This window comes from Erithacus rubecula (assembly GCF_903797595.1).
Source record: "Erithacus rubecula genome assembly, chromosome: 10".
NCBI classification, from domain to species: domain Eukaryota; kingdom Metazoa; phylum Chordata; class Aves; order Passeriformes; family Muscicapidae; genus Erithacus; species Erithacus rubecula.
Window position 1 is genome coordinate 16140411 of NC_136662.1, and position 14894 is coordinate 16155304.

Consider the following 14894-nt stretch of genomic DNA (forward strand, 5'->3'; position numbering starts at 1 on the left):
CTTTGGCCACCCCATAGCAAATCAATGAGTTCCAGTGCATTTGTATTTAGAAACTTGGTGAACTGGTTCTGGTTTTATGACATTCTTTGCCCTTTTTGTAAGGGCATGGCTTTGTGCTATAAGAACTTCAATTTTCATTGGAGCAATGTTTTTCTTTAACACCCCAAAGATTCGGTTTCCTGACCAAGCTATTTTTCATGACTGTACTTCACAAAAACAAGACCAATGTACTTTCCTGTGCTGAAGATGAGAGAGCTGCATTTCAGCAGAGAGAAATGGCACTTGCAGCCAGTAATACTTGTCTGTTTTCCCTGGAAAACGTGAGGCAGAAATGAGCTGTTCTGAGCAATGAGTTTCATGTCCATCCCATGCTGTGTCACCTGAGGAAGGAGAGCTGTGCTTTGCCCTCACAGCAGTGACAGAAGCAGCTTTCACACTGACTGCATACTCCACGTAGATGCTTCTGCTGATTATTCCTTTCCTCAAATGCCTGCTGAGAGCTTTGGTCTTTACACAAAAGCAAGATTCTTCTCTGCTTCCCCATACTTAAGTTTTCATGCATGCATGATGTGAAGTTTGTGTAAGATTAAATGGACCCATAACAACTTCATGAAAGGATCTTTCTCTGAACTGCTGTATTTTCATCTCCAAGTTGCTGACTAGAAAGCCAGACTATTGTAGTGTTTGAAGGGGACATCCCTGCCTATAATACTTTGTGCCATCTCTCTGGTCTGCAGGAGAATTAAAGGAGTTTCATATTCAAAAAAATATATTTTTAAATAGGCCAAGAAATTCTGTTCAGATATGATGTTGTCTTGCAGCCAGCTCCTGTACAGCTGACTGCAGCCTATGTGCCTCTAAGTCCCTTGGTGCTGATTCTTGTGTGGGAGTCAGCAGCTGCTCCTTGCAGAGATCCAGCAGGGACTGCAGGCACTCTCCAGAGCTTGGTTTGCACTCTTGGTGGCATCCACGGATGCTGTGAGGTTTGGTGCCCGTTGCATCCTGTCGGAAGTGCTGGCACATCTCCCCAGCCTATTCCACACCCAGAGCCCAGCACAGGATCCCCAGCCTGGCCAGCCTTTAGGGAGCTGTGCCTGCCTGGGCCCCGTGCCCTGGGGCCCACTGCAAGGGTTTGTGACAGTGAGCTGAGCCCCCTCGGCACCTTGGCCAACTCCCAGTTCCCTCTCTGCCCCCACTGCCCTTCACAGGGGTGTTTGCTGCTGCTGCTGCTGCTCTCTGTGGAGCTGAGCAGAGCAGGCACATGCTCATGGCTGAGAAAGGGCAGATCTCCCACAAGGGCTGCACGGCTCAGAGGTGTTCAGAAGTGGGGGGTACTTATTAGTAGCAAAGAGAAAACAGGAATGAGGAACTGTTCTGAACCAAATGTTCTCCTTCTCCAGTTAAAACCAGCAACTCCCATCTCAGCTGCTGTAAAACACCTTGTTTGCCCTGTCTCAACTGCCAAGACAACTATTTCCACATGGCTATCCCACAGGAAATATACTGCATGCAGGATGAAGGCCACAGCTCTCATCTTAATATGTATTTTTATTATCTCTTTACTTCATAAATACTTCTGCACTGTCTGACTGATCTAATCTTATCAGCACAGCTGATTGCCACTGACTTTTTGGTGACCTCTTTAGAACTGGGACTGATACTCAGGTGTAGATCTAGGGAGTTGTGATGAAGAATTAGTTCTGTGAGCATGGAAACTGCTGTGCTTTATGATGGGCTGGAATGCTGACTTCCTAACAGTAGCAGTAAAATATGGATGGGCCTGACTAATGACAGCCCCAGTGCTCCCATGCTGGCCTCCTAAATAACAAAGCCCCAATTCATAAAACTAACTTAACATCGTGGCACAAAACTTAACTTAATGTGCCAATAATTCACATCTAGTACTACAGTAATTCAACTACGGTCTCAGTAGCTCCAGAGAAAAACTGTATATTTCTCTTCCTCAGATTATAACAAACCTCATAAATTAGGCCTGTTTTTCAAGGCTGTTTAAGGCTGGCTTCTCATAAAACAAGGTCCATACACAGTTTTCCACAGTTTTGAAATGCAGTTATGGCTTTTGGTAACTTGAAACACTGAGAAATTTAATGAGCTCATATGAAAAATTACTAGAGTAACCATCCCTATAGTACAATGTTGCTCCTTTTGCCATTAAAATCAACCAATTAAGTTTTCTGTCAACAAATCTCCATTTGTTGTAGGTTGTGAAATTTAGAACTTTAAACATATACTGCCACTGAGAAGAACCTGACTGTAGAGAGGATGGATGAGGACAGACTCTGGAAAGAACTCAGTAGTTAGAGGCTTCTCACTGAAGGTCAGTCAAGTTCTCCCATGTTATCTCTAACATTTATGTCTTTGTCATTAAAGTGTGTTGGAAAATCTCTCTGAGATTGTGCAGCACCTGGTTCTCACAGCAATGGATCAAGCTGCCTAAATCCACTGAAAACACACTACCTCAAGACCTATTCATATTAGCATGCATTTTCTGCTGTGTTTTATCTATGATCTCCAGCTAATGTTTCTGATGTATCTTTCTACATCAGTTTCTCATCTAATGGGCTACAAAGCACCAAGGAGGGAAGAGAGAATCATTTTTTCCTTTGTTCCCCACATCCTTATCTATCAGGGTTAATGGTCTCTGAAAACCTTTCAAAAGATGGAAATAAAGCACATAACTGCTCTCACTATTACCATTGATTACCCCTTCTGGAAAGGGGGAAGTTGCTCCTCCCCACACGCTCATAATGGGATCAGTAAGGGAAGGCTCACAAGTGGGAGACTGGGAGAGGGTGGATGGTCACATGTTCTTTCATAACCTTTTTGGAAAATGTGACTGCAAGAGATTTGAGAAAGAAATAGTAGAACAACACTGTGGCAAAAAATAATAACAAGAAAGGAAGTAAGCACAGAAAAACAAACTGCTGTTGGACTTTGTAGGCTAAGTTTTCATAGCATGTGATCTGAAATAGTCAAAGTTTTTGAACACCCTTAATCCTCTGCTCTGGCCTGCTTTGCTTATTTGTTATACTCATGCCCTTTTCCTCAGACTTGGAACAGGAAACCTGTATCAAAGACATCTACCAGGTGTCTTATGTTAGCTAGGTAGGATCAGGGCTGTCTTGCTTGACTACCAAGGCATTGCTCTTCTCTTTTACTTACTACCCTCCTACATGCTGTCACTTCAAAAAAGCTTTAAAGGATGAGTCAGATATTAAAAACAATCTTTTTTTTCTCCCTTTCTTCTCAGTTGAGAGAGGGCCATATATTCAAAGGGATTTACATTTAGCCATGTCAAAACACAAGAAGGTGTCTACTAAATTTCAGATTCACTCTTCTGTCCAGCTGCCTTGGAACTCACTGAGAAATAAGATTTAAAACCAACAGTATCTATCTGCTTACTACTACTATAATGCATTTTGTTTCATCTCATTTAATGTCATTTATCTGAAGCACCTGATTCCCACAGAACCAGGCAGCTTGCAGGCAGTATTTTTGAGGCAATGCTTTCAGCCCTTGCATTTCCAGTACAAGATCTTTACTGAAAAACAGCCACTTGCTGTCCTTAGCAGCAGGTGGGTGTTGAGTAACTGACTACAAAATAAATTATGGTATATTAAAGTAAATCCCCAAAATTATTTTAAAAAAATGAAAAATTTCTAACTTATTAGTCACAACTGCTTTACTTTCCAGAACAAAATTTAGAAACTTAATGGCTCAGCAGAAAAGTGAGGACACTGTTGCCTTTGCCCTTCAATCTTCAGTCAGTCTTCCCTTGCAATTATGTACACAGTTCTTCATCTCAGCAGGGTGCTGAAAGGATTGCTGTTGTTTATTCCTGTCAGGTTCACAGTTGTTTCATCTGCACCCACAGCCTTCACCCTCTGTCCGTGTCTCAGGCCTCCACTGCTGAGCAGAAACACGAAGAGGGAATCTTGACCAAAGGCAAATTTCCAGCACAGTCCTGAGCTTTTATCAGCTTCACCAGGTCACTGTTCTTGCTCAGAGGTCAACAGAATGGAAAAAATGTTCCAGTTCCACATATCATATTAGTTAGTCATAAATGCACCTATGCACAGTAACTTCAGGATGAGGAAAGTCATAACATCCTCGAGGATTAAAGTGGGAATGCTGTTACAACCACACACCTTTGTCTCTTCTGTGCAAGTAAAGCAAGGAGAGAATTCCCAAAGAGTGCAGATGAAGCCAGGTCAGAGCCGAGTTTTTCTGTCTGCACTATGTTTGTGAGGCTCCATCCAACCATGCCTTAACTCCTGTTCCAATGCACAGAGTAAGAAAGCTCCTTTGACACAGTGCTGTCACCACCTTGATGTGGTGTGACAGATCAGTTCCTCCTATGCTTAGTGCACAGCCAGCATCCAATTCCCACACCAGACCTTTGGCTGGCCTTCTGCCCAGGACTGCATTTTACATTTGCATATTTAATCAGCCTGTTTCAGGACTGAAAACCTTTGGAGTGGATAGGATGAGTTAAATACATCCCACTGTTGTCATGTGCTGTTCCCAGACTGGAGAATTTTGTCCAACCCTAGATACACTTAACTGGAGAAATTAAATTACACCAGTATGCCAACCCCATTTTCTTTTACACAAGTCTATTTCTGACTTTCTTTTGTGTGGCAAGGTGGAGCTGTCTGCTACAGTCAAGCCCCATAAAACCTGATCACTTATACAATTAAGTAGAATTTAGTGGTCCTTAGCCACACTCTGCAGTAAACTGTCTAGAAAAGGTTCATGGAAGTTAGCAGGATTTAGATTCTAATATTCCTCCAGAATCTCAACACCCACTCCTCTGCATGCTTAAGAAAGTGCACTGCTGCAATCCCAAGGGATATAAAGCTAACGTGGGCCTCTCACTGAAAAGCTGCTTCTGTTGAAAAACCAAACCTAGGCAGGAATCAAAAATTCTCTTAGACTCCTCTTCCTCTCTTAAATAGCTTCTCCTCAGATGCTTTGGCCATTGCTTATCCAGGATCACAGACTGATCTGGATCTCCAAATATCACCCTCAGGAAGGCATTGCTTCCCTGAGACTATTGGATTCCACCAGCTTTGCCTAAGAAAAAGAGTACACTAGCCTCTGATCTGTAGTTACATGGAGGTCCATGGGTGATTTAAAATAAATCCACTAATATAGATAAGAATTTATTTTAAGGGGTCAAATCAACGCTGTTAAATAAATTTTGGTGGCTTTGTCTGAAGTGGATAGGAAACACACATACAGTTCTTTCAGGAAACAGAATTATAGAGGCAGCAGAACCTCCATGGGAGCATTAACATCTTCAGCAAGCACTGGTCAGTGTTGAAGAGTGATGAACCTACTTAGGAATGAACAAATCCCCAACACTGAAAATATGTGATGTTTCAATTAAAATGGGAAAGAAAAATATTAAGCTGCCTCTAGGTAAAGTCTCAGTCTTCCATGTGTGTGTCTGTGATATTACAAATGAAAAAACCCAAAGACTATTTTAGCCTAGCCTGCACAAAAAACCCAAAAAACCCAAAAAACAAAACAAAAAAAAAAACCCAAAAAATTGCAGTCAGAAGTTATATTTTATATATTTGATCAGAAGTTATTATTGTCAGTTTTTCTGCTTTCTACCTGAATTTATTTTCACCATTCAGAGAACACCCAGTGGCTGCTAATGTCAATGCTTGGCTGTGTGTAAAATCTGTTGCTATAAATAAGAAACTAACCTCATGTCCTGGGAATTGCAAACTTCTCCTTCACTCTCTGCTTTCTTCAACACATGTAGCTTAAACATATTCACCACTAAGATAGTTTTAAAATACCAAAATCCTATGTAAATGTGTCTACAAATGTGCCAGCTAAGTGCACTGATTTTTCTTGCTTCTCTGTGAAGTATTGATTATAGAATAAAAAGAATGCTTTAAATATCACATCCTGAAGCAGGTGTAAACTGAGGCATTCTATTGAAATTAATATAACTATGTTATTTATTCCAGGAAAAATATCTTTCTTGTATGCAGGTCTGTTTTATTTCAGGATATACACTGTCAGTTTTGAAGATTTTACTAACGGGGTTTGGATTAACATAATCTTTCATCCTAATTTTGAAAGATCTTATAGAGTAATCAATCCTAATTCTTAAATAAAAACTTTCCAGAATTTATGTTTAATAAGAGATTCTATATAGATGAGTAACTGATTCAGGATATGTGCTCTGACTAAGGATAAACCTGTGTTTTTTCTTTCAAACTGTTATGTGGAACTCAGAAGTTTCCACAAGCAAATCAGGGAATTGTAAAATGAGAAAAACTGGAAAGTGTGGGAACAGTTCATAAATGGTGTCATGTCAGTGTTCTCCAAATACTGCTCTTAAAGTAAAAAGCAATAATTTAATTTAAAAGGTCAAATAATTTACCTTGCATAACTGTGTCTTGCTTTCATAGTATGCAGTCAGAGGGTTTGATGCTTGGTAGTAGCTTTCAATTCTTTCCTCAGTGGTTTCAGTGTCCTCAGAGTTCTGACTGCTCTGATTCCTCATCAGAAGGCGACTGCTCATGGTTTGTGCAGAGCAGTCCAGGCAGAGCACGAGCTTTGGTTCCCCAATCTAGAGACAAAGGAAAACAACAAACATTCAAAGTACTGGCCCAGTAAAGCAGATATGGTTTGGATAACACCAAAACAGTCACCAAGGAATTTATTAGCCAGTAGTGTTTGTCTATGGAGAAATTATGCTTATTAACAAACACTATTCATTGTAGCAGCACTAAGGGGTGCCAGCATTGAGAAGAAAGGCTGTGCTTGCCTGAGCTTTACACAGAGACATAAAGAGACAGGATCTGACAAATTCTGGCAGCTTGGACTGAAGAGCTTCAGTTCATTATTTGCTTGATGCAAACAGTGCTGGACTTATAGAATACTTGACTCGGTTATTTGTTGCCTTTTCTGTGTTCAATGTGTGAAAAGGGAGTGGTAAACTGTAGTTCAGTATTTCAAGATGAAGTAGCAGGAAATGTCCACATAAAAGTGTACTTGAGATGGAAATGAGTAGCAACAGACAGGCTCAGGGACACCATCAAATATTCACAGGAATACATCCTGTGAATTACTTTATGTCACACAGTATTTTATGTCCTTGTTTTCAGTGTACCCACATTATTCCTACCCGTGCTGTAAAGGAAGGATGTGATACATTTCTCTGCATTTTTAAATTGTCAAGTAATTCCAAATTCTATGGGAAGCTGATCATTTAATGCCATTTGGCCAGTGCCAAACTAGTAATGAGGAAGAGTCTGTCCTTTTCTCTAATAAAAATAAATACTGATTTATTTATTTTTATTCTTAGGCTAGCAAAGATCATAAATAACCATCTCTCTCTACATTTGATCATAGGTATTGCAGTACTTTATGGAAAATAAGAAATGGCAAGAAAGAGAAGAGCAAAATGTTCTTTACTGTATTTCAGGAGAGAGCCAAAAGTTCTAAACACAAATCCTCATCATTCTTTCCCTGAAACACTGAAAAATATGTATGTAATTTAGCATAAATCTTGGAATGCACTGTCCTGCACCCTGCTCAGGCACAGTACTCTCTGACACAAGATTTTATATGAGCTGGGCTGAGTCCAGAGTGGCAAATTCCACTGTCTCAGGCAAAATACAGGTGTTACGGGATCAGTGGGGAAAAAAAGTTAATTTTTCCATGCAGTTATGTATTTAATCCTTCAATGACACTCTCAGTCTTTTTCTCATTCCTTCCCTTCCCAGAAGGGATCTGGAAAACATTTTTTAGGAAAAAATGAGAAGACTTGTAAAAAGATGACTGCTCTTCACACTAGTGACCATTACAAAATTATATTTTTACCATGGCTACAGCAAAGAAAGTCTAAATGGAAATTTAGAATATATGGAAATTGTCATTGTTACCTTTGTTGATAGCCCTTAAAGGAAGAAATATTCTAAAGGTAAATATTTCATGTCAAGCCTTCTGCACTTGACTAAGGATGTCTGGATTGTGTTGACCTTTCTACCACCCCTAATGACTTTCTAAGAGAAGCTGAAGCCAAGGGATTAGGTCAGACAGTTCAATGACAGACTTTTATCTACCCATTTCTACCACACAGAAAACAGTAATGCTATTAGCTGTAGCAGCACTGGGTTTGGGGATTAAAAAAGCCAACAAGGCAGTTTTAATACTGCAGGAGACATAGAGAATTAAAAATAAATGTGGGCTTTATCAATGATTTAAACAAATGCCCTTTTTGTATAACTGGATTAGGATGGTGAGAAGTTATTTTTTCCCAGTTTTACATGAGGAATTCCATGGTCTGTTTTAAATTATAATAGAATAAATGGGAAATAATTCCTTTTATCAGTTATACTCATCAGCTCACAGTGAGGATATGATGTAGTCTACTGACTAATAGGATCACATAATACTATCCTGCTTGATATACCCAGTCTGATTTGCTCTTGAAAAAAAATTACATGGTTTTCTTAAAAGTTTCAGTATTCCTATATGGAATTCAAACCATTACAGAAATATCTTTATTCCAGACTAAAATCCACAAAAGTTGAAAGTAATGCCCTTATCAGGTATTATGGCAATTTTTGCTTCGATTTAGTTTTTTTTAAATTACTATTTTCCTGACACAATTTAACTTAAATAATAAATACCAAAGAAGTCTAATGTTCTGGATCTTTACTCTGTCTCACTGGGTACTTCCCACCTGGTGCTGTGGAATATATAATTTAATAATGTTTGTTCACCTTGTAAAAAGGCTGAAGAAGGAACAGAGTTTTGTACTTCCCTAGAATTGTGGCTGGGTAAAATTGTATCATAGAAGGGAATTGGGTAAAATTGGCCAGAGAATAAGCTGGTTCTACATAACTCATTCTGTTTATGAGTCAAGCTCTGAAATATAAACATTATTCTTGATGTCTTCTAAATAGAACGGGTCTTTATTAACAATTATAAAGCTTTTTAGATATCATATAGATATGTAGCATTATTCATCTGTACTTTGCTGCCATTAATTAGTAAGGCCTAATGTGCACCCCTTTCATTCAGTTATAATTTAAGAACTTCTCATCACCCTTTGGAAAGAACAGCAAAGCATTATCTCAAAAACAACTTGTTTTAAAAAACTTCCCAGTCTTACTGAGCAGCTCACAGCTGGCCTGTGAAAAGTGGATACAAGGCACAACAGGGGTTACAGCACATAGGAAACAGTCACTTGAGGTCCTTGTCTTTTACTCCAAATGCCAAATGCAGTCCAGGACTACAGGATCTTTTGCTGCTTTCAGGGAGCTTTAAGGAGCTCTTCTTCAGCACTGGATGCATTAAGATTTATTTGCCTGGCAATACCTCAGTGCAGGACACTCCAATCTCTAAATCCTACTTCACAAGTGATGAGTGTCCACAGGACATGAACATCTGCCTGACAGAGAAACAGCACTGCTGAAATAGTTCCTCTTTCAGACATGAAATCAATAAAATCTCCAGCATCTTTTTACAGTCTACAGCATTTTATTAAAGGGACTAATAAGTAGACATTACTGTGAATGGCTTCTATAGCAAATCTCATTGCTCATTATTTTGTCTGGCTTCTGATGCCTAAATCTTGCTAGGCTTTTACGGTAATCAACTAAATAAAGCAGCTAAAGTCTCAGTGAGAAAACAGGGGATTCATTAAAGTTTTATTACCTTATAAACTTGTTTAGGACATTTTTTGAGTATAATATGATGTAATAAATACTAGCTATTATCCCTAATTCACCATTTTTTTTCTCCCAAACCCTGGCAGATTCATTCATAGGCTCAGACAGAGTATGTTCTACAGACTGAGAAATGTACGGCTGAGACTTCTCACTAGGTCTTAGCACATCCTGAGGAAATCGATAACTCTCGGAACTGCCACGCAGGCACTTGCAGAATGCTCTTTTTATGGCTGTGCCACCTGTTACTCATCACAAAAATTAAATCTGTGTTTAGCTGTTTCAAGTGGCAGCAAGCTTTAGCAGAGCTGGCTTACTGGTAATAAATATTAACTCCGGAGATCCATACTTCTATGAACCTGCATCAGCTAGTGCTTGATCAGATTTTTATGAGAAGTACAACATTATCAACTAGAACCAAAAAAATGGTTCTAAAATTATGTTTTCTACATTGTTCCTGGTTTACATTAAATTTAGGTAAAATCAGCCTTTACTTCTCCTTCTAGAGTACTCTAGAGTCTGTGTAGGCAAGGGCAACAGCTAGATTTGCTATACTGATGGGGTGCCAACATTTCAGTGATCAGCAGCACAGTTCTGTGGATTGGCTTTTTACATGTCCCTGTTGCAACCAGCTGAAGAGAGAGACTGAAGCAGCACCAGAGTCACAGGAGTTACAACAGCATTACAATTGTATGGTCACCTTGCTCTCAAACTCTTCTGCGTCTTTCAGCTCTTGGGGATAGCCATCGACCAGGAATCCTTTTGTGTCCCCTAGCTTGGAAACCATGGCTTCCTTCAGCAGCTCTAGGACAATACCCTGTATAGGAAAGAGAGGGAATTAGCTGGTTAATTAATAAGAAAGATTGATACCTTTGTTTGTAGCACTGACTTCACTCCTACACCCTTGAAAACAGCCCCGTTTGGCTACAAATAGGTCCTGTGAATGCAGGTGTTTTTCTTGTCCTGCAGGTAGCAGGGCACCCTGCTTTTTATTCTCTCAGGACCAGCTGTGCCACAAAAATCTGATGTTGCAATCCATCCAAAATTTCCCAAATTACCCTCCAGTTAGCTCAGAACATTTAATTGTTTCAAAATGAATGTTAATATCTGTGAAACGCTGGAGTACTGCTGCAGCATTTTCCAACCTGAGTGCATTTTGCTATGTCACTGGTATAATTATATTACATGGAAAGTGACCCCATCTGACCAAACACACTGAAGAGCAAAGCAATCAAAATCAAGCCTGAGCACAGCTTTTAGTTTTCCCTGAACAGCATTTCTCAGTATCTTTCATTAACAAACACATCCTCTGACCTAGCTGCAGTAGTTGAAGACCCATCAAAAGTTGGGACTGTGGACCTGCCATATAAAAGTCAGGTCAACTGAGAACAACACCCTCTGCCTTCACAGTCTCCATTAAGCTGCAGTCCAGCTAGTCTGGGATGTCAGCCAGCTCTGCAAGGAACTGCTGCAGGTACTGTAGTTTAAAATAGCTGCCAGGAGGACCAGCTCTGAATCTGAAATGTAACGCTATAAAAAGGACATAAAGTTTCTGTTTCCTGTACTTACACTTATATTTTGCAATGCATCTGTTTCACTGTATTTTATGTCTAATTTATTGCCTATGTGAAACATAAAGAAATACTGGCACTGAAAAGGGAAACAAGTGCCACGGATTTGGCAACGAGGAAATGTCTCCCTGAGGTTACAGATTAGTTTTATTGAAATGGGAATCATCAACTCCAGTATCTATTTCCACTGTTTTAGATAATATACCTACCACTGCCTTTCTTTAACCATTAGAACCCCAAATAAAACCATCACTCACGCCAGGCACAGGTTCACCACATTCCACGATGTCTTTGATCAATTTACTTCTCTCTGATAAAGATGATAACTCATTTTGGAGGAGGTCACTAGTAGACAGGTGAGTAAATCCATATTTCTTGGCTAACTGTTCACATTGGCTACCTTTGCCAGAGCCAGGCCCACCTATGTGAGGGAAAAAAAAAACTAGAACTAGAAAAGAAGAAAAAACTTCCAATTCTTAACCTATAGGTCACCAAGAAAATGAGAGGAATGATTGGGAGACATTGACTATTTTGCAAATATTTTTGTAGAGACACTATCTATAGTAGGACAAGTCATATACTTCCCTTCCAATACAACTACAGTGCTGACTCAAAAATGTGTTGAAGGAGTCACAACAGTGTGAAATCTCTCACAGAGGAGAACCTGTTCCTAAAACACCATTAGCATGTTAAGGGAAAGCATGAAACCACCTGTGGAAAAGGGTATTTGACTTGTGCATGTCCAGTGTGACAGCTGCAACAAATGGCAGTGAGATAGTGTTCACTGCACCACTGTGAGGGAAATAACAACGAGAACCTGCAGCTGGCCCCGTCCTGCCCACGGGCAGAGAGAACCCAGGGGATGCTGTGGGTGTCCTCCAGGCAGGAATGGCACCTCCAGCCTCTGCTTCCTTCCCCGGGGAGCAGCTCCAGCTGGAGCCCAGAGCCCTGCCAGTGCATGGCCCAGCTCCGCCATGGAGGCGGCTCCTTCTCCCCGCTGCAAGGCCGACGGCGTGGAGAGCCAAAGGCCTCTCTCTTCAGGCTGCTGCTGAGGCATTGCAGCCACCCCCGCCTGGCTGGAGAGAAGCACAGCCCATGGAGCCCCATGGAGCCTGCTGGGGGCCATGGATCCTGCTGGGGGCCATGGAGCCCCATGGATCCTGCTGGGGGCCATGGAGCCCCATGGATCCTGCTGGGGGCCATGGAGCCCCATGGATCCTGCTGGGGCCCGTCGGGTGTCCCGGTTTTTCTCAGTGAGCTCCCGCTGCTGGCGCGGCTCGGTGAGGCCCTGAGGCGCCATGGCGGTGCCCTGTCGTGAGGGGCAGGAAAGCAAATTGCTGCTGTGAAATTGTGGAGAAAACCTCCCTGCGTGCAGCAGCAATTTTGCAGCTTTTGACGGATCTATTCAGAAGATCTGCTGCTGCAGGAGTAATTACAGCCTTGGAGGGAGACCAGGCTCTTTTCAGTAAAGATTTTTCAGCAGGTGACCTTGGGCCTTACAGGTAGGGCTACACAACACTGCATCGTGCATTTAGCAAATATGTGCATTTTCTGTTTCCTTATCTTTCCATAAAATAAAATATAGGAATAACATGTTCACAGTAGAGCGAACGTAGCATCGTCTCTACCTCACTTGAACTTTCTTCTAACTTTTGCATTCAATGTAAGAAATAATTGCTCTGAGCATATAATTTTCACAGAAATTACAGTACTGTAGCTGAAACCTAAAATTGGGTCATGAAGGAGTAGCATCAAAGGAAGGGTTTCTCTTCTGTGATCTGCAGTCTTTTACTTCAGCTTCACATGGAGAATGATCAGCCCATGCTGTGAGAATCACACCTGGCCTACAATTTTTCTAGAACTGTATTTGTTGCAGGCTTATCTTCTGGCCAATGTGTGTTGCATGTTGTTTTTCTATTGCTATAGTATGAAGAACATTATTGTTTAGTAAAAACACTAGTCAAAAGAAAACAAGGAAAAAATAGGAGTGACTATAAAGAAACAGATGTAGCAAAATTACAGGCAAATTGCTAGTAATGAATCCCTTAAATACCTGAGTAACAATTAATTGTATTTCTGGCCTGTTTTGGGGATTTTTTAGATCAGTTAGTTTGTTTACACATTTTGTCTCCTGCCCTTGAGTATGCTAACAGAGAGTAATTTAATCCTATTTCTTTGGTGTATATATACAGTATTTTAAAAACCCAGCTATAAAGATTATTGTATTCTTTTTCTTATACAACTGTTTCTCTTCTTAATGCAGAGCCCAATGAGAAATTTCATAATTTCTCCTCATGTAGAAAATAAATTAGATCGCTTTTCAGAAATAACAATGCAAGAACGTTTTTGTTTTTTATCAGGTAAAAATTCAGAAAATTTGATGTGCTTCTAATACCATTGTGTGTTAGAATTTTAAAAGAGGACACTGTCAGAATGGCACAATATGCAGGGTATACACCATAATGAGTGTGCATCCAAAACACTAAATAAAATGACAATTTTTTAATAGAAGAGTTCAAACAAAGCAGAGATTAACATGCTGAGCTCTGAGTAAAAAAAATATTTGAGTAAGTTGTGTGCTTAAAATGGTGGGGTTTTATGGTCACTGGTATTAATTTATATTCATCTGATGAGTAGCAAAGCATCCTAATGCTTGACAGATGTGTACAATTCACTTTATCAAGTCTTGTCCCTTCTAATCTATGAATGAGACCACAGTTCTTGCTTGGCATGATCTGAGAAGAGACAGAATTCCCCAGGAAATTCAGCATTGAGGGCTGAGCACAACTTGGCCTTTACACCAGTATTACTTTGTGTGTCTGAAATGAAAATATTATCTTGTTTCCCTCTGAAGTTCCCTAATGCAACTGAAATAGAGCTATTCAGGTGGGAAAGGATGTGAAAGTGCATTTTCTTACTAACTTGGTGTTTACTTCTTGCTCAGAGTATGTACTTAAAAGACTGCTACATAAGCAGCTTTAACAGCAAATTAATCCTGCAGTCATGAAGTTCACAATCAATTTGTAGTGTTACAAAATTGCACTTGTTCTTTTAGTGGATATTTTTCTTAAGTCTATTCATTTTTCTAAAGAAAAAAATTATGTGAAGAAAGTTTATCTGCAATAACAGCTGCATATGAAACATGATAAAGGCTAGCAAAAAGAATTTTTCAGTTTAGACTTCACTGTGACTTGTTATGCTGCTTTTCATAGGGAAAATACTCAGGGCATTAGAAAAGGTAACCAAATGTTCCCAATGGCTCAATTGTTAGTAGAAAAATATATCCCCACTTTTGTTGTGAAGGCATAAGAATCATTATGATCACTGTCATTTTTTCTGTATGCTGTCATCTTGTGATTTTCCTACATATACTTTGGGAAAAAAAAAGTGTTGGTTCATGATAACTTGTTATTCAGATTAATCATGTTGTCTTCTGATTTCTATATATAACATGAAGAAAAAAAGCAAAAGCTTAGAAAACAGCCAGAGGAATTATGATTGTGATGTGACCTGTAGGGCAATATAGAACTACCAGCAGTTCTTCAATGTTAGCATGCTTTTGTATTTTCCTAGTATTGCTCAGTGCAGTACACCTTGC

General features: G+C 39.9%; 1 protein-coding gene across 1 annotated transcript in view; it reads right to left on the minus strand.

Annotated features, from left to right (window-relative positions):
* The window catches only part of AK5 (adenylate kinase 5), an 83051-nt gene that overhangs the window by 3643 nt on the left and 64514 nt on the right, over positions 1-14894 (minus strand). Inside the window, exons 11-13 of the mRNA XM_079313357.1 lie at positions 11554-11717; positions 10426-10542; positions 6428-6616 (exon numbers count right to left, since the gene is read on the minus strand). Of these exons, the coding sequence (XP_079169483.1) occupies positions 6428-6616; positions 10426-10542; positions 11554-11717 (470 nt within the window). The remainder of the gene's footprint in view (positions 1-6427; positions 6617-10425; positions 10543-11553; positions 11718-14894) is intronic.